The sequence below is a fragment of the Erythranthe guttata genome, chromosome 6 (genome assembly GCF_056151865.1).
Source record: "Erythranthe guttata isolate IM_541 chromosome 6, IM_541, whole genome shotgun sequence".
Classification (NCBI taxonomy): Eukaryota; Viridiplantae; Streptophyta; class Magnoliopsida; order Lamiales; family Phrymaceae; genus Erythranthe; species Erythranthe guttata.
In genome coordinates, this window is record NC_142538.1 from 619,425 (window position 1) to 643,557 (window position 24,133).

General features: G+C 36.5%; 8 protein-coding genes across 10 annotated transcripts; 4 read left to right on the forward strand and 4 right to left on the reverse strand.

Moving 5' to 3' along the window:
* Positions 1-195: 195 nt before the first annotated feature.
* LOC105963617 (60S acidic ribosomal protein family) lies at positions 196-1,390 on the forward strand. The gene is made up of 3 exons (XM_012988038.2): positions 196-364; positions 460-678; positions 1,181-1,390. Exons 1-3 carry the CDS (start codon positions 296-298, stop codon positions 1,232-1,234), a joined length of 342 nt encoding a protein of 113 aa, XP_012843492.2. The 5' UTR covers positions 196-295; the 3' UTR covers positions 1,235-1,390.
* Positions 1,391-2,317: 927 nt separating this feature from the next.
* On the forward strand, positions 2,318-3,506 carry LOC105963624 (large ribosomal subunit protein P1-like). The gene is made up of 3 exons (XM_012988045.2): positions 2,318-2,502; positions 2,737-2,952; positions 3,281-3,506. Exons 1-3 carry the CDS (start codon positions 2,434-2,436, stop codon positions 3,332-3,334), a joined length of 339 nt encoding a protein of 112 aa, XP_012843499.2. The 5' UTR covers positions 2,318-2,433; the 3' UTR covers positions 3,335-3,506.
* A 454-nt stretch (positions 3,507-3,960) lies between these two features.
* LOC105963606 (RING-H2 zinc finger protein) lies at positions 3,961-5,696 on the forward strand. The gene has a single exon (XM_012988029.2). The coding sequence runs from the start codon at positions 4,561-4,563 to the stop codon at positions 5,479-5,481; it is 921 nt and encodes a 306-aa protein (XP_012843483.2). The 5' UTR covers positions 3,961-4,560; the 3' UTR covers positions 5,482-5,696.
* A 590-nt stretch (positions 5,697-6,286) lies between these two features.
* Positions 6,287-7,316, reverse strand: LOC105963599 (Late embryogenesis abundant (LEA) hydroxyproline-rich glycoprotein family). Its single transcript, XM_012988020.2, has one exon. The coding sequence runs from the start codon at positions 7,253-7,255 to the stop codon at positions 6,623-6,625; it is 633 nt and encodes a 210-aa protein (XP_012843474.2). The 5' UTR covers positions 7,256-7,316; the 3' UTR covers positions 6,287-6,622.
* A 1,493-nt stretch (positions 7,317-8,809) lies between these two features.
* Positions 8,810-12,224, reverse strand: LOC105963588 (two-component response regulator-like APRR5). The gene is made up of 8 exons (XM_012988011.2): positions 11,781-12,224; positions 11,324-11,485; positions 11,069-11,199; positions 10,826-10,984; positions 10,560-10,719; positions 10,171-10,459; positions 9,364-10,039; positions 8,810-9,238 (listed from the first exon to the last, which is right to left on the reverse strand). The coding sequence occupies exons 1-8, from the start codon at positions 11,968-11,970 to the stop codon at positions 9,128-9,130; spliced, it is 1,878 nt and encodes a 625-aa protein (XP_012843465.2). The 5' UTR covers positions 11,971-12,224; the 3' UTR covers positions 8,810-9,127.
* Positions 12,225-13,699: 1,475 nt separating this feature from the next.
* Positions 13,700-14,838, reverse strand: LOC148769861 (uncharacterized). The gene is made up of 2 exons (XM_088818832.1): positions 14,704-14,838; positions 13,700-14,169 (listed from the first exon to the last, which is right to left on the reverse strand). Coding segments are annotated over exons 1-2 (471 nt in total). The 5' UTR covers positions 14,705-14,838.
* Positions 14,839-16,948: 2,110 nt separating this feature from the next.
* Positions 16,949-20,013, forward strand: LOC105963580 (ribosome-binding factor PSRP1, chloroplastic). Of its 3 annotated transcripts, none has more exons than XM_088819196.1 (6): positions 16,949-17,367; positions 17,878-18,021; positions 18,108-18,350; positions 18,451-18,559; positions 18,633-18,724; positions 18,920-20,013. In XM_088819196.1, exons 1-6 carry the CDS (start codon positions 17,107-17,109, stop codon positions 18,923-18,925), a joined length of 855 nt encoding a protein of 284 aa, XP_088675322.1. In that variant the 5' UTR covers positions 16,949-17,106; the 3' UTR covers positions 18,926-20,013. The 3 variants fall into 3 exon arrangements, with proteins under 3 accessions (XP_088675322.1, XP_088675321.1, XP_088675323.1); XM_088819195.1 differs by having other exon boundaries at positions 19,578-20,013; XM_088819197.1 differs by lacking the exon at positions 17,878-18,021 and having other exon boundaries at positions 17,043-17,367; positions 19,578-20,013.
* On the reverse strand, positions 18,729-22,435 carry LOC105964604 (subtilisin-like protease SBT3.9). Its single transcript, XM_088819194.1, has 10 exons — positions 22,007-22,435; positions 21,783-21,880; positions 21,592-21,689; positions 21,336-21,491; positions 20,579-21,246; positions 20,423-20,505; positions 20,070-20,318; positions 19,864-19,978; positions 19,548-19,737; positions 18,729-19,450 (listed from the first exon to the last, which is right to left on the reverse strand). The coding sequence occupies exons 1-10, from the start codon at positions 22,097-22,099 to the stop codon at positions 18,882-18,884; spliced, it is 2,319 nt and encodes a 772-aa protein (XP_088675320.1). The 5' UTR covers positions 22,100-22,435; the 3' UTR covers positions 18,729-18,881.
* Positions 22,436-24,133: the final 1,698 nt, after the last annotated feature.

The window sequence follows — 24,133 nt, forward strand, 5'->3', positions numbered from 1 at the left end:
ATTGAGTCAATTGAAAATATGAGGACTAATTTGAAGATAGGGTAAAAGATTGGGGATGAAAATGAACTTAACCCTACTATTATGTTAAACGTAGGGGTTATAATGATAATATAAACACTTCAGGGGGCGTTCTGTAGATACCGAAAAGTTCAAGGGCAGCTTACAATTTCATGTTTCCAACAATATAAATAAGGATAAAACCCACCCCCAAACCCTAGAATACCAGCAGCCGATAGAAAGAACCCTAAATCCCAAACTCTCGATTTCCATTTCGTTTCTCTGTGGAAGAATAAAGATGTCGGTCGGAGAGATTGCCTGCACCTACGCTGCTCTGATTCTTCACGACGATGGCATCGCCGTCACTGTAACACCTCTTTCTCTCTCTACTCGATTTAATTATTACATTTGTAGATCTTGTATTGAATTCGAGTTAATTTGTTTAATTTTTCTGTTGTTTAGGCTGAGAAAATAGCTGCACTGCTAAAGGCGGCGAATTTGAGCGTAGAATCGTACTGGCCGAGTCTCTTCGCCAAGCTTTGTGAGAAGAGGAACATCGAGGATCTCGTCATGAACGTTGGATCTGGTGGTGGTGGTGCTGCCGTCGCAGTTGCTGCTCCTACCGGAGGCGCTGCTGGTGGTGCTGCCGCCGCTGCTGCCCCCGCCGCCGAGGAGAAGAAGGTACAATTTTTACGATCCCCTTGTCTATCTCAAATATCAGATTAACTTTTGCAATTTTGTGTTGCGGTTTTAGAAATAAATATTAATTATCATATTGCTTTGATATTTTTAATAATGAAAAAAACATACATAAGTTATACAATCAATAACATTTGCATTGTATTTGCTGATCTCCATTCTGTTTAAGAGGAAGAACATCTATTACACTTTCTCAGTACGGTTGTAATGGGATACTTGAATATAGATATATAAATAAATCATGAAAACCTACTTGATACTGATTTTCACAACGAAATGTTTTATAGCTGTAAATAGTCTGAAATATGTTTGAGATCTTAATTTTAAGTAAGACGTGATTGATCGTATGTCTGTTATCGTAGTTTCGGAAACCTGTTTTTATCTCCTAGGGAAAATTAATGTAATAATTATGTGTAAATATATCTTTGGGCATTGATGATTGAGTTAGTTAACCAATGTACATTTTGTTATTGAACTTTTGCAGGAGGAGGCGAAGGAAGAAAGTGACGATGACATGGGTTTCAGTTTATTCGATTAGATGGTCTTTTTTTTTTTCTTTTTTCTTGTATTTGTTTTAATGATTGCAGAATTGGTTTCCGAGACTCCTTTGAGATGATAACTAGCTCATAGTAAGGGTTTTGTTCTTTTTTACTTTATGAAGGATGATTTTGATTTTATGAAGTATAATTTTGAATCAGGCTCTTGCCTTTCAATTTGATTATATTTTTTTAGTTGTTAAATATTCTTGCCATTCTTGATTCTCTCATCTGGCAAAATTGATTTTGCAAGTATTGAATCTTTCTGGTTGATCTGTTGTGCCAATTCACATTACATCTCTGGTCATGTAGAATGCATTCTAGATTGGTAATTCATTAAGTGATGTGATTCCAGATTGTGAGTTGGTACTTTTATAAGCAGAAATGTTCGTAATAGTTTCTTCGAAAATTCGATACAGTTTGAATTTGTCTTTCTGAGAAATATGCATGAATGAAGGCTTGCTCAGAATAAATTTCACACTAGTATGATCTGTTATGTCATTACTTAACTTGGTTGTAGGATAATGAAATATGTCATATGCATTGAACATAACCATACAATATTGGAATAAATCACAAAAGAGTTCTGAAACTCTTGATATTGTAGTCTAATTAAACCTTCAGTTTTATCCTCGTATTTTCTATTACACAAAATTTAATATTTTATCCTCCTATTTTCCAATACACAAAATTTAATTTCTCAAATAGATAATCATATAATGAATCCCAAATCACCATCATCTCACAGCCCGTGCTCAATCACCCCACATCATCTCCTTCTCACAATGTTTTTGTTCCAGCAAATATAACTAGTAACTACAGAAAAAAAACAAATAAAAACATTGGATTATTTTGTTATTTATAAAATAAAAATATGAATTCATTGTGAGAAAAATGGTTGTAGGAAGAAATTGAGTCAATTGAAAATATGAGGACTAATTTGAAAATAGATTAAAAGATCGGGACGAAAATAAACTTAACCCTACTATTACACTAAAATAAGGGGGTTATTTTGATAAATTCAATACTTTATGGCGGCGTTCTGAAGAAACCTTAAAGTTCAAGGGCAGCTAACAATTTGCGTTTCTAACTATATAAATACGGATACCACCCCCAAACCCTAAAATACCAGCAGCCGATAGAAAGAACCCTAATTCCCAAACTCTCAATCCTCAATCCATTTCTCTGTGGAAGAAAAAAGATGTCGGTCGGAGAGATTGCTTGCACCTACGCTGCTTTGATTCTTCACGACGATGGCATCGCTGTCACGGTAACTCCTCTTTCTCTCTCTCTCTCTCTCTCTCTCTCTCTCTCTCTCTCTCTCTCTCTCTCTCTCTCTCTCTCTCTCTCTCTCTCTCTCTCTCTCTCTCTCTCTCTCTCTCTCTCTCTCTCTCTCTCTCTCTCTCTCTCTCTCTCTCTCTCTCTATTGGATATACATTTTTACATGTGTAGATCTTGTACTGAATTTGGAGTTCAATTTCTTAATTATTTTTCTATTGTGTAGGCTGAGAAAATAGCAGCACTTCTAAAGGCGGCGAATTTGACCGTAGAATCGTACTGGCCGAGTCTCTTCGCCAAGCTTTGTGAGAAGAGGAACATCGAGGATCTCGTCATGAACGTTGGATCTGGTGGTGGTGGTGCTGCCGTCGCAGTTGCTGCTCCTACCGGAGGCGCTTCTGGTGCCCCCGCCGCAGCTGCCCCCGCCGCCGAGGAGAAGAAGGTACATTTTTTTCTGATCCCCTTATTTATCTTAAATCTCATACAGACGATTTCAATTTTTTGTTCTACTGTTATAGGAATGAAAATATTGATTATTATATTGTTCTGATTTTGTAATTGAAAAAATAGACCACATAATTTTACAATCAATCCCATGAGATTTTTGCTGATTTCGTATTCTGTTTCGGAGAGAGGATATCAATTGCAGTTCTTTATGTTTGACTGGAATTTGATAATGTAATTTGGATATGAAATATGTTTATGGACATTGTCACATTGATAATTGGAGTGAGTTAACGTTGTTGGTTTTGTTTATTGAACTTTTGCAGGAGGAGGCGAAGGAGGAGAGTGATGATGATATGGGTTTCAGTTTGTTTGATTAGGTGTTTTTTTCTCTATAATTATCTACTTGTTTTAATTGTTATTGCAGAATTGGTTTCAGAGACTAGTTTGATATGATAACTAGCTCCATGTTAGGGTTTTTTTTTCCTTTACGAATTACAATTTTGATTTCAGACTCTTGCCCTCGATTTGATTATATCTTCGAATGTTGAATTCTTGCTGTTTTTCATTTATTGTTGATGTTTCTCATCTGGCAAATTGGTATTGCAATTAGTTGATCTGGTACCTCTGTTAACGCAAGTTGCTAATTCTTGATACTTCTCCGATTGCTCTCCTTGTGCTACGAAGATCGTACAATCACTTAATTGGTGATTTATTATATCTAATTGGACTGTCTTTGTTGATAACATTCATCTAAAATATGTGTAACAATGCCTAAAAGTCATCAACATTATGATTCTTATGAGGGTATTTGGTTAGATTAGTCATAGATAATGGGAGTCTTTAATTGTTGACTTGATTCTTAATCAAAATGCATCGACTTGTTCTCTTCTTTACATCCATAAATAAAGACACAAACATAGCATATCTTATACAACATGAAGAAATCATTTATATATAGCTTTTTCTATATTCTCACCTTTCCTTGAAATGAAATTTCTTCCATTAAAAGCCCATCAAGATTGCATCGGTAGCCATCTTCTTGGATTCATCAACTTTCACCGAAAGTGCAATTCATATGCTGATGAGTTATCATTTCAACCATCTCCTTCGTTAGTACCGCTACCAGTTCATTTGATCACCAAATCCATCAAAAACAATCTCCCGATTCTTCAATATATGACGATCCGAGAACTTGGGAACTGCGAGCACGTTTTTCACGTGGAGTGCATTGATAGTTGGATGGATCAAGGCAGGGGAAGTTGCCCTGTTTGCAGAGCTAAGCTTTTTGGTGGAGATGATGAATTCAGGTCTGCAAATTATGATCCATGGAGATCAGAGCGAATGATTTATTTGTTTGGAGAAGATTGTGTCATGTAACTTTTTTTTTTCTGTTATATATATTTGACTATATATCTTTTCAACATAGTTAATTGGAATAATAATAAAGAACAAAAAGTCAGAAAATCCTAAATATCTGATCCTAATTAAACATTCAATTCCATCCTCTTATTTTCCAAATTAAATTTCTCAAAATCAAAGAATCAGATAATGAATCCCAAATCACCACCATCTCACAGCTCGTCCACAATCACCCCCACCTGACATGCCGCCGCCACCACCACCGCAAGCACCACTTCCGCCGCCGCACCACCACCTCCTGAAGAAAGCCACGTCACTACCCGACGTAATATTCACCGCCGTCTCCTTTCTCGTCCTCTTCTCCACTTCTCCCAAACCAAATTCCCTCATATTCCTCCCCAACAACAACAAACTCTCTTTACCCTCAAACCTCCGTAAATTCCCTAAAATGTCCAATCCCTTTCAAACCTCTCCGAACCCTAGGAACTCCGGCCGTCTCCATCCTCCCTTCGCCACGCCGCAATCCCTCTCCGATTGGCTCAAGCCGCGGCTCGCAGCCGATTCATTCGGCTCCTGGGGTGTGAAGCCTGGCACCAAAAATATCCACAATTTATGGCTCGAGATCGCGGAAGGTGAGACCTTTCTCGCCGATTCAGTCCCTCCGGTTCGTACGGTCGAGGTTGTGATTGTGAGAGTCATCCGTAACGACGGAAAGATCCTCATAGAATCGCACCAGGAGCTATCGAACGGCGCCGTCAGGCACCGCGGCCGCCCTCTGTCTGAAAAAATGAAACCCGGCGAATCAGTCGACGCCGCCGTTCACCGCGCCGTGAAAGAGGAATTAGGTTCGTTGGTAACAAAAACTGAGCCTCTCGAAACCGTTAGTCAAAGTGACGGTGTTAGTGGAGTTAACGGAAGGGTGAAAATCTTGGCTGGATCGTACGTGAAGAAGGTGGAGGAGAGAGTTTCTGCATCGTACCCTGGATTGCCAGCTTGTTATGTACTGCACACGGTGGATGCTGACGTGGAGGGTTTGCCGGAAGGGGAATTCTGTACTGAGGAATTGGATGAGTACGATGGGAGTTTGAATGAGAGAGATGTGTCCGGTCTTGCGGTTTCGTGTAGGAAACATTATTGGAAGTGGGTCGATTCCGATTCGATTTGAGAATTTTTTCTTTTCTGTAAAATAACAGGTGAGTTTTTCAGCTTCTCGTTACAGATTGAGTTTGGACATAGAATTATAGATAGTGCTATTTGTTAACAGTATTGTTATTCGCGACAGTTCTATATATATGTTCTTACGAAGATTGAAATTTTGATTGTTTGGAATATGGCAGTGTAACTGAATGCAAGGATGAATACTCGAATTTGTTTCGTTAATCATTGAGCAATGTTCGATTATGTGACTGGTTCTTGAGTTCCAAATATAAAGATATTCACTTTTATAATCTTTTTACGAGTTTTGAGCTCTTACACATGTTGATATACTCGGTTACTTGATTATATTCGAAACTTGTTGGTATTACAGTCGACTGTACGAGAAATTCCGTAAATCTTGGATGCATAAAAAACTGTAGAACCAATGATTTATGAGATTTTGGAGGACAGTCGCAGAATTTCGAGCTGTAATTTAACTTAATTTTGTCACCAAAGTAATTAATGTTAAGTAAAAACTAATGATTTATGAGATTTTGGAGGACAATAGCAGAAAACATTAGCTATGGTTACGACAGCAATTGCCAGGGTGTTTAAGACAAACCCCACACGAAACAACGAACGATAAAACACGATAGATTATCCACTCTACACGTATCTTGAACGTCGTCGATTGTTTTTGGTCAAATAAAATGAATTAGAGCATTCCTATTTTCTCAAAAGACTAGCAGAAAACTTTTGGTTAATCTTGTGCTTTGTTTGATATGTTGTTTGTAGGGACAAATTAGGTAGAAATAATAGAATAGAGATGAATCTTTTTCAAACTCTGAAAAGTTAAGCAGCTTCTTTTCCATTCTTTTACAACTTTTTTCCTTAAACTGAGAGAAGAAACACTGTTTTTGTTCTTACATGGACCCTGGTAATAATACAACATAAAATATAAGTAACAAAAAAGAAAAAAAAAACTATTTCTAGTACAAACTTCTCACTTCTATATGAATATATCTGTATACATACATATATATATGCATTGCTATTTACCATAACCTTTTAAACCAACTGTAATAGGCAGTAAATACACAAACAGTACAAAAACGGCTTATTCTCTCTTATGCATCGTATGCCGAAAGCATCGTGAATTATATACTTGTTCAAATAGTAGTCGAACAATGTGAACCTTGTGTCGAACTCAACGGTGGCGAAGGTATAGGGCCGAAGGGCATAACCGTCATACAATTTACTACGAATCTGTACCTCCCGGAAACCCAAGTCCCAACTTTCCACCTCAGCTTCCCCATAACCTTAAAGTTCAAGGCCAATTTTCCCGTCCGTTGATCTCGTTGAACTCCGTCGGCGAAAGAGGGTCCCACGGGCTGTTCTTTTCCAACCAACGATGCGCTGAGAGTGTTTGTTTCTTCATGGTCCTGATAGAAAGCAGGGATTGCAGTTTCGGGGGTGATTTTTTGGCCCTTGTAAGATGCGTAGATCAAGAACTCGTCGTAGTAAATCGAGACTTTCTTGTTTGGATTGTTGGATTGGAGAGTGAGCTGGATTGAGGAGTTGAGGAGGGATTGGCCCGAGAGGTTTAGCTGGTTGATATCAGCTTGTGTGAGAGAGAAGTTCGGTTTCGTTGGATGGAGGATTAGCCAAACAAGGAATATAAGGGAGAGGATTGAGAGGATTAGTGTTGTCAAGTAGATGTAGATCTTCTTGTTGAATTTGTGGAGGTTTGTTGCTTGCTTGTTAGCGCAGTGTTTGGGAGATTTTTCGGTTATTTTAGACATTTTTTTCAGAGAGAGAGAGAGAGAGAGAAGTTTGGTATGGTAAGGAAAGTGAGAAGTTGAAATGATGGGGGTTAATATAGTGTTCATGGAAACAAATTAAAAAATTAAAAAATAAAAATCTGATCTTTTTTTTTTTTTTTTTTTTTTTTTGGAATAGGAGACTGTTAGTTAGTTACTAGTTTTCTGGGTTCTGACTGTTAAGTGGGAAGACCAAGGTTAATATTAAATACTTACACTCAACCATAGTAAAAACAAGAGTTAGTTATTAGTTAGTTATGAAGATATGATGCTATACATACAATGATTCATGAATATACTTTCTACAAGTATATCTTGGGAGATTATTTATTTATGGAATTAAGAGATAATAGATTCTCTGGGGGTTGCTTTAAGAATTATTGAGAAGAAAAAGTTGACAACTTTTCAGAGTGGTAATATAGGCTTTCACATCTTCCATTAGAGTTGAGTGACAAAGTATGCAACTCTCTTGAATGGGATTACTATTGAAACTTTGCCTTATTTCACTATCTGCAATTTGCAATGATTAACTCACAAAAAAAATTGATTAAAAAAATTTGTGGAATTAAAGTTAGACATGAAGAATCTTTCAAAATTGACTTTTTTAATTCATCTCTCTTATTACTTTTGGCTTAAGGAAAGAAAGGATTTTTTTATTTTTTTTTTAGGGTTTAGGTGAACATTAGTTGAGGTTCAAATGCAAGGCAGAAGCCACAAGAGACTATCTTCTGTCATTTTGGAACTTTGTGTTTGTATATGTGTATATATATATTATTCTTTGTTAGACTATATTTATAAGTTGTTCAAGTATTTCTTGGGGAAGACAAAGTTTTGATTGGGGGCCACCAGTTGTTTTTGGGAATCTTGTTTAGGAATATTTCCAATTAAGTTTGAAAATGTATTAGTATTATTGAAAAACTTTTTGAACTTTTAAGTTAATGAGCCCTTTAATCAACACAAACAAAGTAAGTCTACCCTACACTACACCATTATTGTGAGTGATTTTTCATCTCAACTTGCCTCTTTCGATTTTCCTTTTTCCCCGTTTTCGACTAACAAGTGTTTAAAACGTTACTCCGATGTTTAATAAAAGATTTTTGGCTTTATTTATGGTGATTTTCTTGACACGGAATTATGGGCTTGTTTATGGGTGCTGTTTTACCTGTGCATCAAAATACTCCTAATTGAGTGTCTACTGTCTGTATGTGGATTGAATTTGCAGATGGTGATGCTATATCATTGTTGAGTGTTGATGAAGGAAAAAAAAAATTAAAATAAAAAAAATAATTAAAAATAAAGAAAATTATTGAGATATTGGAAGGTGGCACCATTGAAAGGGATTGTGTGATAACAAATAATAATGGGTGATCATTAATTAGATAAGTCTTTCTTCACTTTTTGCTTCCATTGTTTGGCTGCTTGCATTTGCCTTTGCATGCCTACTGCATCCAAACTTGTGGTCTCAATTCTACTCTGTTTCCTTAGCTACCACTCAAATTAGCTCTCTCTCTCTCTCTCTGGAAAACTAAATAAAGATTGAAATAAAAAAACTTCATTTGATTATATCAAATATTGACAAGCAGCAGCAACTTTACTTATGTATGAGTTACAAACTACACACTTCTATAGCAAGGCCTCCCTGCCTACATTTACAGAACCCTAAAACAAGCCGGCTTAAAAACGAAAGAATACATATTGGAATCATTTAACTAAAATGTACCTCTATTCTCTATTAGTTATATGAAGTTAAAGAATACAGGGGACCCAAAACTCTAACCGATGATGATCAGTCTATAAAAAAATAAAGAGGATAGAGAATTTGTCAAATCTTCTCTAGTGGATTTGGAGTTGTAGCTAACTAGCTAATGAGTTTCCGGTTTGAAATTCGTTAGGCATTTGACGAACAAACTGTCCCTTGACACGTGGACGCTGCTCGGCCAGTTTTTTTCTGCTTTCGTATCTCACCTGTTGCAAAAACCAATATCAACTAAGAAAACTTGTATTGGAAAAAGATATAGAATATTCACATTTAACTGTTATACGGTTACTATAGAAGCATAGGGTATATTCGAAAAATCAATGAAATTTACCTTCTTTTCAAAGCATCTATCCTTTCTTTTCATTCTGAATTTTGTTAAGGCGGCTTCTCTTAGCATGGCTCGATGAGAGGGCCCCTCGTGGCCATGGTAGTTTTCTTCATTACAAAATTCTGATGGGGGGGCCTTTATTACCGAACGTGAAATTTCATTGCCATTGCCTTCAGAAACTGAGTTCTGATGATAACTTGTATTGTTATTACAGTAACTGCTATTGCCACTCTGGTCATTTCCAGGCGAAACTTGCTCCCGGTCCGATATGTTTTCCAATTTCTTGAGCTGTTTATCGTCTGTGTGATCAATGGAATTACCGACATTCAATTGTGGAGAAGATTCTGAATGGTGAGGTGTACTTGATTGCTCACGACGTGACGAATGCATCAATGAACCAGAGGCATTATTCGGATCTTCGTCATATCTTACACCTCTAACTGGAATTGGATGAGATATTTCTCTGTTTTGAGAGTAAGACAATGTAATTTCAGGCTGTCCTGTTTGGACTGTCGGCATAGAAACATGTTTCTGAGGGATTATTATTGTGGGATCACGTGTATCGGAATTACAATCAGGGTTGTTATTCGACACAAATTTTTCGGAATTGGTTTCATTGCCCTTTTGTTTGTTACAGATGGATGAAGATAGATAGAGCTCCGATGGCTTGTGTATGTACCTGCATAACCGTTTATTTTTTTCGTCAGACTACAGTTTTGTCAAGTCTTCATCAATAATAAAAAGAATTAATAAATTTGAAATGTTTTAGGGCCTAAAACGGAATTTCAACGTCAGAATCAATAAACTCACCGAGAGAAGGCTGATACATCGGAGTGGTTTAACTTGGGCCTTTTATCAATGGGATGGGATCTTCTCAAAGTTAGGTCCAACAGAGGCAAATTATCAAACTTATTCGTCGTAAAATTCGAGCCGGAGCTTCCAAAATTGCCTTTAAGGTGATTATCAAAAGCTCCAATTAAGTCAATGGCCTCTCTCGAAGAATTCTCAAGGGCATGATCACTTTCAAAATTTCGACCGTTGCCATTAACTTGTCCCAATCCATTTTCTTCTCGTGTTATTGCGTAATCAGTTAGCAATTCTGTTTTCAAAACGACAAATTTGAAAAAGCTGTAAGCATTTTGCCACTCGTGGAGGTTGAAGTACGCAAGAAAAACATAGATGAAAGGAGATCATACTACCTCTAGTCTCATTATCATCCCCTCGTCGTTTTCTACTTTTCATATTACATTCTTCTCGTGTAAGAATTTTAACGTCGTCCGAGAGATACTCGCTGCTTTTGCAATACGTATTCTCATTATCGTCTCCTTCAGTCTCCATCTCTGGTTTTGTACACGAGCTCTGCAGTTAAAAGTGAAAACTTTATATGAGTCTTGAATCAACAAACGATTTTGAAGCTAGGTTTAATTTCATGTACAAAACAATAGACTGGATTTTGCGGAAGTACCTGATCATCACTTCCTTTCTCGATGCACTCTCTCTCTCTAGGAATGTGTGACATGTAACCACTTGATTGGTTACTAATAGCATTGTTCTCGGCGGTGGCTTCATCTTTTTGTTGAGGTACACTCTCTTCTGGAGGTCCAGGTCCAGCAGCAGTGTTCGACTGATATCACAGAGATCGAAAATAAGTCAATGTTATTTAGAGATTAAAATAAAACAAGAAAATTAATGCAGAAAAGTAGCTTACAGCTTGTTTTCTCCAGACATGCTGCCACAAGTTCCTCAGCTCGTTTTTTCGGACGGGCTTGACAAGGAAGTCGGTTGCGCCTCTCAGCATGCATTTGTAAACTGTACTGACCGAGTCGTTTGATGACATCACTGTATTATTTACAAATGAAAAAATGATGTTTAGAAATTGTTTTATGTCGAATGTAATCGGAATGCAAACTACGTTAACGAAAAAGGAAACAAAAATCAAAATAAAAAATGATTCTTATCATACTTATAACTGGAATGTTTTTGCAGACTTGGTGCTCCATAATTAAAGTGAGAAGTGCGTATCCAGAAATCGACGGCAGCTCGACTTCGGTCAAGATAAGGTCTATGTTATGTGGTCTTCCTTTCAGTAGCTCCCATGCTTTCAAGCCATCAGAAACAGCAGCAACTGATTCAAATTAAGATATAGTTAACACTTCCAACTTCGACAACAACAATATTCATACACGATATTAATAAAAATAAAATAAAATAAAATCATGAATGCAGTAGAAACACATCCTGCATTATTTTCAACTAATAGTGAAATTGATGTTCAACGCTAAAATTCAGTTGATCAACGCATGTATTAACACTCAAAATCCCTAAAATCGAAAATTTGAAACCCTAAACTTTTACAAATCCAAAATTAAAAAAATTACATAAATCCCCAACAAATTAATCGAACTGGAAAACCAACCAACCTCTGTAGCTGCATTTTCTGAGAAGAGCGGTGATAATCTGTCTAGTGGAATCATCAGCTTCAACTAACAGCACTCTCACCGCCATTTTCGGAAGAAACCTCTCCCACCTCACCGTAGAAGAAGTATCCGCCGCCGCCGCCGCCGCATCTAATTCCATTCCACCTCCACTGCTCACCGCAACTTCTCCCATTTTTTTTTCTGAAGATCTCGTCTGTTTTTAGCGAATGAGCATACACAATAATCACTGCAGCGGTTGAAATTTCTAGAGATATAGTCGACAAGTTCTTCCCTTTTCTTCCAGAAAAAGCTTTCGCCTCTGCTTTTGAATTTTTTTTTTTTTTTTCAACCTAAAATATCTGAAAATTGAGACCCCATGTAGTGTGTATATCGTGGCCTTCTTTACTGGTTGATCGTTAACTGACTCACATCTGATGGCTCATATTCATTGCCACATTTTGCCTTTCTAGTATTAATTTCCACCATTGAAAATATTTTGCCCCATTTCACTTTGCTCCCTAAACTTCTAAAAATTACACATTCCACCCTAAAGTTTGCGGCTACAATCTTTGAACTAATTAAAAAACAATATTAATATAATAAATTAATACCTATAATAAAATGTGTGATGTGTTTAAATTTTTAATGAAAATAAATTTTGATAGCAAAATTCTTAGTAATATGCAATCTTTATTGGGGGATTTATGTAATATTACTTTTGTGTGGGGTGGAGTGGTAATATCTTAACTATTGAGGGATGTAGAAGATGGAAAGTGACATAAAATATCTAAAGAAGTGTTGTGAGTGGCCCAAATTGGGCACGTTCTCTGAATCAAAAAGCAGACAGCCATTGGATTACACCTTTTTCTTATTTAAAAAAGGGGACAACTATTTTGAATACTAACTTTTGCTTAGTTGAATACCAAAAAAATAGAAATTAAATAATTAATTGTAAATTACTTTAATACCCTTAATGAAAATTAAAACCAAATAATATTACAAATACTATTTTTCTTTCTTAAAAACCAAATAATCAAAAACCTAAAAAAAACATTTCCCTCCTCACTCCCAAACCCCTCACCTCCTCCACCTCCTTCTTCTTCCTCCCCAAAAACCCTCCTAAAAAACCCCAAAACAAAAGAAATCAAAACCTTACACAACTTGCAAAATGGCCTCAAATGACAATAGAATGGTAGTTTACGAGCAAGGAGAACCCATTCAGGTATGTATTCATGTATTTTTTGAGCTAAAACATCGATTTTGAAATTTTTTTTTTTTAAAGCTCGCCATGTATTTTCGACACATACAGGTCGAAAATACACCTATTTTTCGACATGTATGTGTCGAAAATACCCTTAGATTTCGACGCCCAAGTGTCGAATTATGATGCAATTTTCGACACTAAAGTGTCGAAAATTACCCAAAATTTCGACACTTAAGTGTCGAAAATTGCATCATAATTCGACACTTAAGTGTCGATTTGGTTCCTGTTGCAAATTTACTTGTCTTATATTTTCGACACTTTTGTGTAGATCGATTGCACCCATTCATTTACCACGTCAGAAAAATTCCCAACAAAAGAAGCTTTAATGGCATGGGTTCGTGAAGTATGTAAAAGAATTGGAATGGTGTTAATGATTGGGGGTTCGAGTGACGGGGATAGAGGACGTAGGACACCGTATGTGATTGTTCGTTGTGAGCGTGGGGGCCATTATGTTGGCAAGAATGTACCAGGTGAAGATGATCAAAGACCGGGAAAAAGGAGCACCGGTTCAAAGAAATGCAATTGTCCGTTTAAATTGAAGGGGACAAGGGAACACAAGGATGATGAAAAGGCTGAGTGGAAATTGGATGTTAGTTGTGGTATTCACAACCACAACTTATTCGAAAACTTGCACGGACACTCTTATGCCGGAAGATTATCAAAGGAGGATGTTTCCTTTGTTCACACTATGAAGATGGCCGTCCACAGTGTTGTACGATGCCTGTACAACTGACATTAAACCACATCTTTGTACTACCTCTTTAATAAACGGCGCCGGCTCCCAACCTTTCAAAGTTGTTGTGTGATTTCGTATTCGAAATTCTGAGCCGCGCTCCGAACGATCTGGCCCTCCGTTCACAATATGATAAGCAATGTGCTTATCAAATTTTGTGTACAATTCCGGTATCTCGGGACCTAGGACCGGTTCATTGCTCGAATCACCAACTTGTACAGTCGAATGTAGAGCCGGCACCGGATTCGTTGACGAAGAACCCTCTCCAGACTTCTTCTTGGTCGTGGTCTTTTTCTTGGTCGTGACTGCTATGCCCTTGCCTTTATCGGATAATTCCTTCCTCTTTTTACGGTTCGAGACAGTCGGAGGTATACGAGGTTGACGTGGTTCTTCCACTGCAAAATAACACACAAATAAAAATTAATATACATAATATAAACACAAGCAAATAAAAATAGGAAGAAAAAAAAAAAAAAAAAAAAAAAAAAAAAAATTTCACAGTTCAAATTCGACAGAAACCTGTCGAAATATGGGGTAATTTTCGACAGTTAACTGTCGAAAATGGATTGCATTTTCGACAGGTTGCTGTCGAAAATGCAACCCATTTTCGACAGTTAACTGTCGAAAATTACAAAATCCAAACTCAACATTTTCACCATTTTCGACATCTACATGTCGATTTTGGATGAATTTTCGACAACAACCTGTCGAAAATTCATCGAAATTCGACATGTACAGGTCGAAAATGGAGAACGAAGAACCGACCCACGAATCTCAAATCAATGCTCAAATCGACTGAAATCAGATGCACCCATTACTAATTAACGATCATTCTAACCTAAAACAACCAAATCCTAATTACCCATATCAAACATTCAAATCTTAAATAAATATTAAAGAAAAAAAAAATCGAAACAACTATAACTTACTATTCGAAGACGACGACGGCGGCGGCTTTGGGCGACGTTGGGCGGCGTGGGCGGCGTTAGGCGGTGTTTGGCGTCGGCGTCCGGCGGCGGCGATGGTTGGAGCGGCGGCGGCGGCGTCGGGCGGCGTGGACGGAGGGAGGTTGACGGAGGGAGTTTTTTGTGTTTGATTTTTTTTTTCTTTTTTTTTTTTTTTTATTTGGTTTTCAAATAGGTAATTTCAAAGAAAAATTAATGTAATTAGTATTTTGTATGAAAGGGTATTTTTGTACTTTTATTTTTATTTTGGTATTAAAGTAAGAAAAAACTTAAAAATATGTACTCAATTGTGGTTTTCAACTAGGTAGTATTCAACTAAGCAAAAGTTAGTATTCAAAATAGTTGCCCCTTTAAAAAATTAGGTTTTTGTGGTGGAGATTTAATTTTAAAATAGCAAAGACTTAAATCCAGTGGACAATATTGACCTCACACCCAATTAGAAAAAAATATATATATATATATTAAATCAAAGATATTTATTTAAGGCGCCACACAACTTGTGACGTGGGACCCGCAAGAAGAAGATATTTTGAGTTTCATGGACAGAACTTCGACACGTGGATACATGATATGATTTCTTTCGTTTGTGGCTTTGGAGTTGTCCAAATGCTTATTTATTGATTATTATATTCCTTTTAATTATCTAGAGAGAGAGAGAAAAGAGAATCAGAATAATTTTCAAACATTATATAGAACTCATAATATGAAATGTAAACTACATCAACAATTGAAATGAAAATCTATAAAATTTCAGAATTGTTTTTTTTTTTTTTTTTACTTAAATAGACTGAATCGGAACCCAAAAAGTAAGTCTCTTATATATATGTATTTAATATAGCTATTTGGGCAGTCAAATATATCCACAAATTATTATTATATTGGGCCGCAAGAGAAATCACCAAATACAGTTCATCTACAAATAATTAAGTTGATGGATTAATCGCATTAGTAAAGCCCATTAGGATACTAATTCAATTATAAATAATACGTTAACTTTTGAGTTCTCCATAAACTCTCATTGAGTTGTATACCTACATATCTAAGTCATATCTATTTACTGTAATCTTTTAATATGCTTCAAATTTTATTTTAAAGATTACATTAAACGATATATTACTAAATTAAATTGTTTTTTGGGGAAAAGTTCTAAAATGTCACAAAATATCTCATTAAGGGGACAAGTTGTGCATGAATATATATATATCTCCCTAGATTTTCTGACATTTAGCAATTTGGCATCCTTTGTTCATACATTTTGGTTTTTTACCCCTCTCTCTTGTTGAAGTAGTTGTACACGTTGACAATCTTCTTGCATGTTTTTGCCTTATCCAATTTATCCACAACTATATTGTAAGTATATATTAATGTCCAATCTGGCAATCTACATATGAATTGGATGCATTTGGCCCTTCTTATTGGCTCTTATCCAAACAAATGTTACTTTTTTTGGAGAATTAATAATTAATCTCTATTAATATTGTATATTTCAAAAATTTAGTTTAGACACATGTTTAAGCAAATTTGACATAAACTTTAATATGGCCAAATTACAAACCCAAACATGCATGTTGGGAAGATCAAACTGAAGGAAGACCTAATTCAACATAACCAATCAAGCAAGGAGATTAGCATTAAATAATTAGGTCAACGTACAGCATGCATGCAATAATTATTTTCTGAACGAATATTAGGTTTGTAAATTATGTGGTTCTCATTTTTCATATACCAACATTTAATTAGTTCCGGGAGATCATGTTTTAACTCTATGGTTTAAATCTTAATATTAATTAATATATATTGAAAATGAAAGGTTTATGCTTTAAATATTGAGGAAAATCTCGACTAATATGTATTAGAAAACCCACATTTATTTTTCTATTTTTGATCATAATATTATGGTGTTCATATACTTCATTGCGACATTTTCATCTCGTTCGTCCCATAAAAAAAAAGAAAAAAAAAGAGGGTGACTAAAATATTATTTCCATAAACTTTATCTCTGAGATAAATTATATAATTTTTAACTATATTAAATTTATACACTTCTATTTATTTTATTTTAAAAAAATTGATGAATTATTAAAAAAACGCAATGCATATCTAGAATGACAAAAAAATCAAAAGCATAGTTATCCATTTCAGATGGAGAGTGGGCCTTCCAAAAATGGCCCATATATATGTAACAGCAAAAATCAGGGCCATTCCGACCAATAATTATCTGATTGTACCTAGTCACGTGTCTCCCATTATTTGAATCCGGATAAACAATCCAATCCAATCCAAAAACCTCTTTCTCTCTCTCTCGATTTCTCACCTTTGTTTTTGTTTCCTCAAGAAATTGTACTTCTGAAAGTATCAAGAAAGAAAATGGCAACACTGTTTGCAGCACCGACAAGTATTATACAGAAGAGCGTGGCCATCAATCACCAGCAGCACCATGTTACTTGTTCCACTTCGTCACCCAAGCACCACCCCTTTTCATTTTCGTCGCAAAACTCCACTTTTATGGGTTTACCTTTCAAAGCAGCAACTGTAATGAAAAGATCATCATCATCATCTGGGATTCAAATGTCATGGGATGCTTCTCTCTCTTCAGTCAAATTAATTCTTCAAGGCAAAAATCTCGAGGTACCCTTTCCCTAAAAATGCTGTCTTTTTTGCTGAATTGTTTCCCTAAATGTAATTAAATCATGATATCAAGAATTCCTGAATTAGGACTAGCTAGGGCTAGCTGTCACTTTAATTCTTGAGTTTTTTATTTTTATTTTGTTGCTGCTCTTTGATTATACTACGGAATAACTCAATTTGTTTTAATTGTATTCTGGGACATGCAATTTGTTTGTAGACTTATGCTCCGTTTGGTTGCCAAGTTAAGCCATGATTAACTAAATAGTTGGACTTAATTTGATGTTTGGTATCCTCAATAAATTGCCGGGTCGACCAGCCAAAATTATATAATCATGGCTTATCTTACCTTCTAATGAGTTTTTTTGTTAGATACATTTCAAGCTCCAATAAAATAATTGGGTCTCATTAGATTATTTAATCTTATCTTGGCTAATCTTATCTTGCCAGCCAAACCGGGCCTTATTTATAGGCTCAATTAAAAAAAAATGAGAAGTTTTATGGATTTTACAGTTGAGTCCCGCGGTGAAGAGCCACGTGGAAGAGAAGTTGGGTATGGCAGTTCAAAAGCACAGCCATTTAGTAAGGGAAGTAGATGTCAGGTTGTCTATTCGTGGCGGAGAAGTCGGTAAAGGTCCTAAACTACGAAGATGTGAAGTGCGTTTATCCGTGTTTTTTTAATTTTCCTTTTATGTATTGAATTTGTTTGTTATCTCAATCTAGTCCGTAATTATAAATTACAGGTTACTCTGTTCACGAACAAACACGGAGTTATTCGAGCAGAAGAGGATGCAGAGTCGCTTTACGGTAGTATCGATTTGGTTTCGTCTATGATTCAACGAAAATTGAGAAAGATCAAGGAGAAAGACTCCGACCACGGCCGCCATATCAAAGGTTTTAATAATGTAACCGAACCTACTGAATTACCGGCTGCAGAGGATTTAGAAGCTATTCCCGATGAAGACGAAGATACCGTGATTGCCGAGGTTTGTCTTTCTATCTGCAAATCAAATGCCGAAACTTTTTTTTTATTATTATTTTTTTAATTTTTTATCATGGACTTATATAAGTTTTCTGATTTAACAGATTGTTAGGACAAAGTACTTTGATATGCCGCCTTTGACAGTTAGTGAGGCGGTTGAGCAGTTGGAGAATCTGGATCACGACTTCTATGGTTTTCGGAACGAGGAAACTGGTATATATACGTGCATTTTGATTTTTTTTATATTTATTATTTTTATATATATTAATGTGTTTTTATTTTACAGGTGAGGTTAACATAGTTTACCGAAGAAAAGCCGGTGGCTATGGTGTTATTATTCCTAAAGGAAACGGAGAAACGGATAAAGTGGAAGCCGCGGTAATAACTGAATCAGCTTTGTAAATTAAAATTTTCCCAGTGTAATAACTAGCTGTTCTTTAAACATCGAGGGCAACAAACAAATCATAATAATAACATCGATTTCGGCCATAAGTTCTTATTTATTTATTTATTTCGTTTCGTCACGATAAAAAAATTAATCACCGTAAACCTGCGGAAACTCGGTTCTGACAGATATAGGAATCTTCACCTCGTGTACCTCGTCAGTCCACGTCAGGCTTCCGAAGAAGTACTCTGTACTTGCCTTATGCAGTGTAGTAATCGTGACAGTGAAGCTCGTTTTCTTGACCTTAGCATTAAAGACCAAATACGTAGGATTCACTTTCACAACAACGCCTTGAGGAGGAACAACAACAGCTCTGTACTTAGAATTTCGATCTCCCACATTTGTTACTGTTCTTGTTATAGTAACAGGTTCTTTAAGATTCGGAACTGTTATGGAAGGAAGATTCACATCTAGAATTGAATTGCCCGATTTCAGACAAGGTTTTGTTTGACCCGTGAGCTGACCGATTGCGGACTTAGTATAACCCATTGCACATAAATAGTTTACGTAATCTTGAGTACCCATATCGTAAACGAGCCCTGGATTTCTTGCTGCATTAGGGTTAACAAGTCCACCTCCATAATCGAATGGGTCTGCAATTTTGGGTATGTCTCCTTTTGCGAAGATGGGCTCGCCCGAGTGCGGATCTGTTGTCCATGCTGCAATAGTTTTTTCGATCATCGAAAACAAAGTTATAGAGACAGAAAATATATATATATTTTGTTACAAAGTTGTAATTAAATTAAAATAAATAACCTGTTGTGACAATTGCTGATTTAATGGCAGCTGGAGACCAATTTGGGTGCAGAGATTTGAGCAAAGCAGCTATACCAGCAATATGTGGGGCCGCCATTGATGTACCGGACTCGAAGAAGTAACCGCTAGGGTTTGATGTAGTCGGAATGTACGCTCCTAATATGTCGACTCCTGGTGCTGCTATATCCGGCTGTATATTATTTAATTAATTACGACTGTTTAAAAAACCTTGTAATCTTCCTCGATCAAGTAAGATTTCGTTTTTTCTTTTTTTTTAATTAATGGAGTTATATATAAGTTATATGTGCTAATTTACCTTCAGTACTGCTGGGGAGAGAGAATTAGGACCTCGAGACGAGAAGGATGCAATGTAGTTGGAAGCTTGTTTGCCGATGTAAGTTTTTGTCGGCTTCAATCGTACCTTTGGGTCCCTTTTTATTAATGTAGTAAAAGTGTGTTAGAATTATTATCAAGTTAATATACGCGTGCACACACACACACACACATATATAGTACACTGACTTTGTGGAACGAAAGTAAGCAACAATCTGACTCCCGACATCGTAGGTGACCAAAATGCAAGGGAATGAAGGACTGTAATAAGTTGAGGTGGCCTGAAAAGTTTTCTTGGTTGCAATAAGACCCAATCCGCCGATCATGCGGACAATAGCTGCAGCTGTGAGTATATTGCTCTCAGTTCCTGTTGCAGTGAAGCAGATAACTACTTTTCCGACTACCTGAGTGTCGTTGGCAGTTATATCTTCACAATACCTGCAAAAAATCGATCAATTGACCACGTGTAAGTTATATAGCATCAGCTCTTCAAAGTTGGAATCCGAGCTGATTGTTATTATTTGTTCGGTATTATTACGTACTGCTGTGCGGAGATTGGCTCTCGTTCGCTGTAAAAGAATAATTCAACATAGCCTGTATCTTTTCCCACATACATTGATTGACCCTGCCCGAAAAGAAAATTAAAAAAAAAAAATCGGGGTTTATTTTACCACGTGCAAGATGCATTGAAATTTTACCGCGAAAGTCTGATTATTTCCGAGCATGATCGGAGTAGGATACGACCTGTCTATAGTACTAGCGGCAACAGTTACGACCCACGGCGCCACATCTTCCACCGTCTGATAGCCCGGCCCGGAATTCCCAGCCGAACAAACCACCGTTACGCCATTAGCCACCGCATGAAACGAGCCGTAGTAGATTATATCCCTCTTATCAACTTCGGGGTAAAGTGGTAAATCAATCCCCAAGGATATAGACAACACATCCACTCCATCATGGATGGCCTCATCGAAGGCTTTAAGAATGTCCGAAGACGAAACCACCCCACCTAGCCAGCCTACCTTGTAGACTGCCAGGCGGGCCCCGGGGGCGCCACCCCGGGCCGTACCGCGGGCCAGCCCGTCGTAGCTAACGTTGCTGACGGGGGAGCCGCCCGCGGTGCTGGCGCAGTGGGTCCCGTGCCCGTCCGAGTCTCTTGGTGAGATGAATTCGTTGTTTTCGGTTGCATTGAATGGTTCGCCTATTGAGGCGAGGAACCCGTCGATGAAGTAGCGGGCCCCGACGAGTTTCTTGTTGCAGTGTCTCGTGGCGTTGAAAAGGTGGCCCGATTGACAGTAGCCCTTCCATTTTGGTGGGATTGGGCCTAGGCCTTTGTCGTTGAACGATTCCGATTCGGGCCAAACTCCTATATTAATAAATTTTTCAAGTAGAATTTTTTTCAAATATATGCTATGTGAAAGAAGAAAAAGAAATGAACGAGTGACAATTAATTACCAGTGTCAAAGACACCAATTATAGCATCACTTCCTTGATTGGTGTCATGAAGAAGATTTGTTGTGGAATAAGTAGAGAGGCCAAGGTAATCCCAACTCCTTGTTGTGTGCAACTCGTATATTCGATTCGGGAAGACTTGCACAACTCCCGATAATCCTAAAAGGACCAGATAAATTACGTTGTTAGTGAAATAAATCATTTAATATTTATATTTCCAACTTTCTGATCACTACTTTAGTTTGTTTTACTTATATACCTTGAATATATTTGGCTTGAGAGCGCGTCATCTTGGCTGCAAAACCGGAGAATCCATGTCGGTAACTATATATCATAGAACCGGTTATTGCTTCTTTGCTGCATTTACATGCATAGATCAAAATTGGGTTTTATTTTACTTGAGCGCAGCGATTTATTTATTAGAACAAATTAAATAAGTAAAAAATATACCTTCCAAGAACTGAGGCAAGCATTTCATGGTGGGACTTGGTGAGTTGCTCCACATCACTGTGCTTCCGTTCTCCCATGTACACAATATAAGCCTCTCTCTAATTACCATCAATCATTAAATTAATTAATCAACAAACATTTCACCGAAATTAAATTAAACATACGCGATGTACGTTTAATTATAACCAAGTAAATAAAAAGCAATAAATATACAGAGTACTAACTTTTGTATCATCGTCTCGATTTGCCACAGCATCAAGACTTGCAGTGAGCAGAAGTAGTACTGCAGATACGAAAAACCACGTAACACCACTCATTCTTATTGATATGTATATATTATAACATCCCAACGGCTATATATAGCAAGTTTAGATGTATAATGTATTGTGGACGTATTCTGTATTTGCGTATAAATTAAACGATATTCGATCTAATTTATAGCATGTATTAGTATATATAGTACAGCTTACAAGAGATTCGTTACACATCAAGTGATGTAGATGAGTGGCTGAGTGCTAGCTAGCAATAGTGCATGTATACACTACTATTATTGCAGAAAAAAAAAAAGTTATAAGGCAAAATCATTTAAATTGTGGTCATGTGTCCTTGGACAAAGCCCCCACAAAAATTCCTTTACGATGAAGCTCCACCAATCGGGACGAACATTATCGAGGAACATACTAAGGGTATTTACGACTTTTTCGTCTCGAATTTGCCACCTATTGCTAATAATAACAACATGTGAATGCTTGTAGGGACTCCACTTACATGTGAATTCTTTTGATGAAAACTATTGTCCAGGAACACTTTGAGTTCGACTTTGACATGAAAGAACACTTTGCTTATCTTACTATTGTCGAATTGTTACGTAATTGTTACATCATTATTGATCATATATACGAGTTGGATTCGCTTCATTTGAAACACTTCACGAAATATTCGGGAAACTAGATGTTACAACCTACAGTTCAAATTCACCGGTGTAAATAATCAGGTGCAACGCCCGACTCGCGGAATATTCCGCCAGGTCATCCATATCTAATTTTGACAGTAAATCCAGCAAACGTGTAAAACCTGTGTTAACGTGAAATCGACTTTTTTAATAATTTATGGTGTTTTATTATCTATTACTAATTGGAAAGAACGTCATCACAATAAAAAAAAATTAATCAAGAAATGAATCGACAATTATAAAAATAAAATAAAATCATTGATATAGAAAAGCAAAATTTGACAGGGAAAAGAATACGTCTATTAAAGCGAGTATCAGTATATATATATATATATACAGAGAAGAATCGTATAGTATACCACTACCAAACTCTTATAATCAATCCCAAAAAAAAAAAAAAAAAAAAAAAAAAAAAGTAAAAAGAAAAAGAAAACCCTAGGAATTTCAATAGGGAATAATAGTTTCGAAGCAATAAATCCCATCAAACTCCGGTGCGAACCTCGGCGCTCTTATCATCTGCCGGTTTTCCGGCTTCTTCGGCGGCGGAGAAGATGAATCTACTTCCTCGCCCTTTTTCAGATCATCAATTTTTACGGCCGCAGCCGCAGCCGCCGGTTCTTGCTTCATATTATTAGAAGCCGAAGCCGAAGCCGAAGCCGGAGAGCGGGAAAGGGCAGATCTCTGGCTTAAAGACTCGGCGCCAAACGCTTCGAATGAGCTGAACATCGACATCCACATAGCTGAAAATATTTATTTTCTACAAAAATATTATTAAATTTGTTCTTCCGATCAAATTATTATTATTATATAAAAAACTTGTTGATTAGGAAATATTTAAAGGGGGGAATATTTATAGTGCGAAGGCAAATTGTTTGGAAAGGTCTGGAAGTTTAATCGAATTGGCAAAGGAAGTTTCTCCGTCGTCAAATACGAATAAAATAATATTATTTTATTTCCTAAGTTTGACGTGTGGACGGAGAACAAGAATTTGATGACGTGTCTCTATATCTTACGCGTAATAGCGTGCCGTAATTCGCCTAACTCCTTTATTTAATAAAAAAAAAAAAGGTGTTGTAATTTGTATGGAGTACCAGGTAGTGGTGGAAATTTTATGATAATAAAAAAACTGGTGAATATATTATGTAATTATAATATTCATGACGAAATTTAAATAAAATTCCAAATAATTTCATAAAACATTATCCTAATCTAGCTTTTTTTTCATTTTCGTAAAATGTCAATGAATAAAAGAAAAGGGGTAATTAATAATATTTTAATGTTGGACTTTGAATATATATAATTGTGAAGAAATTAGAGAAGTCAAGTCAATGGCAATGGCAGGCTTATTTGACCTGAATCTGACTTTAATAAATTAGAGTTTTTTCCATTATTTAAATTG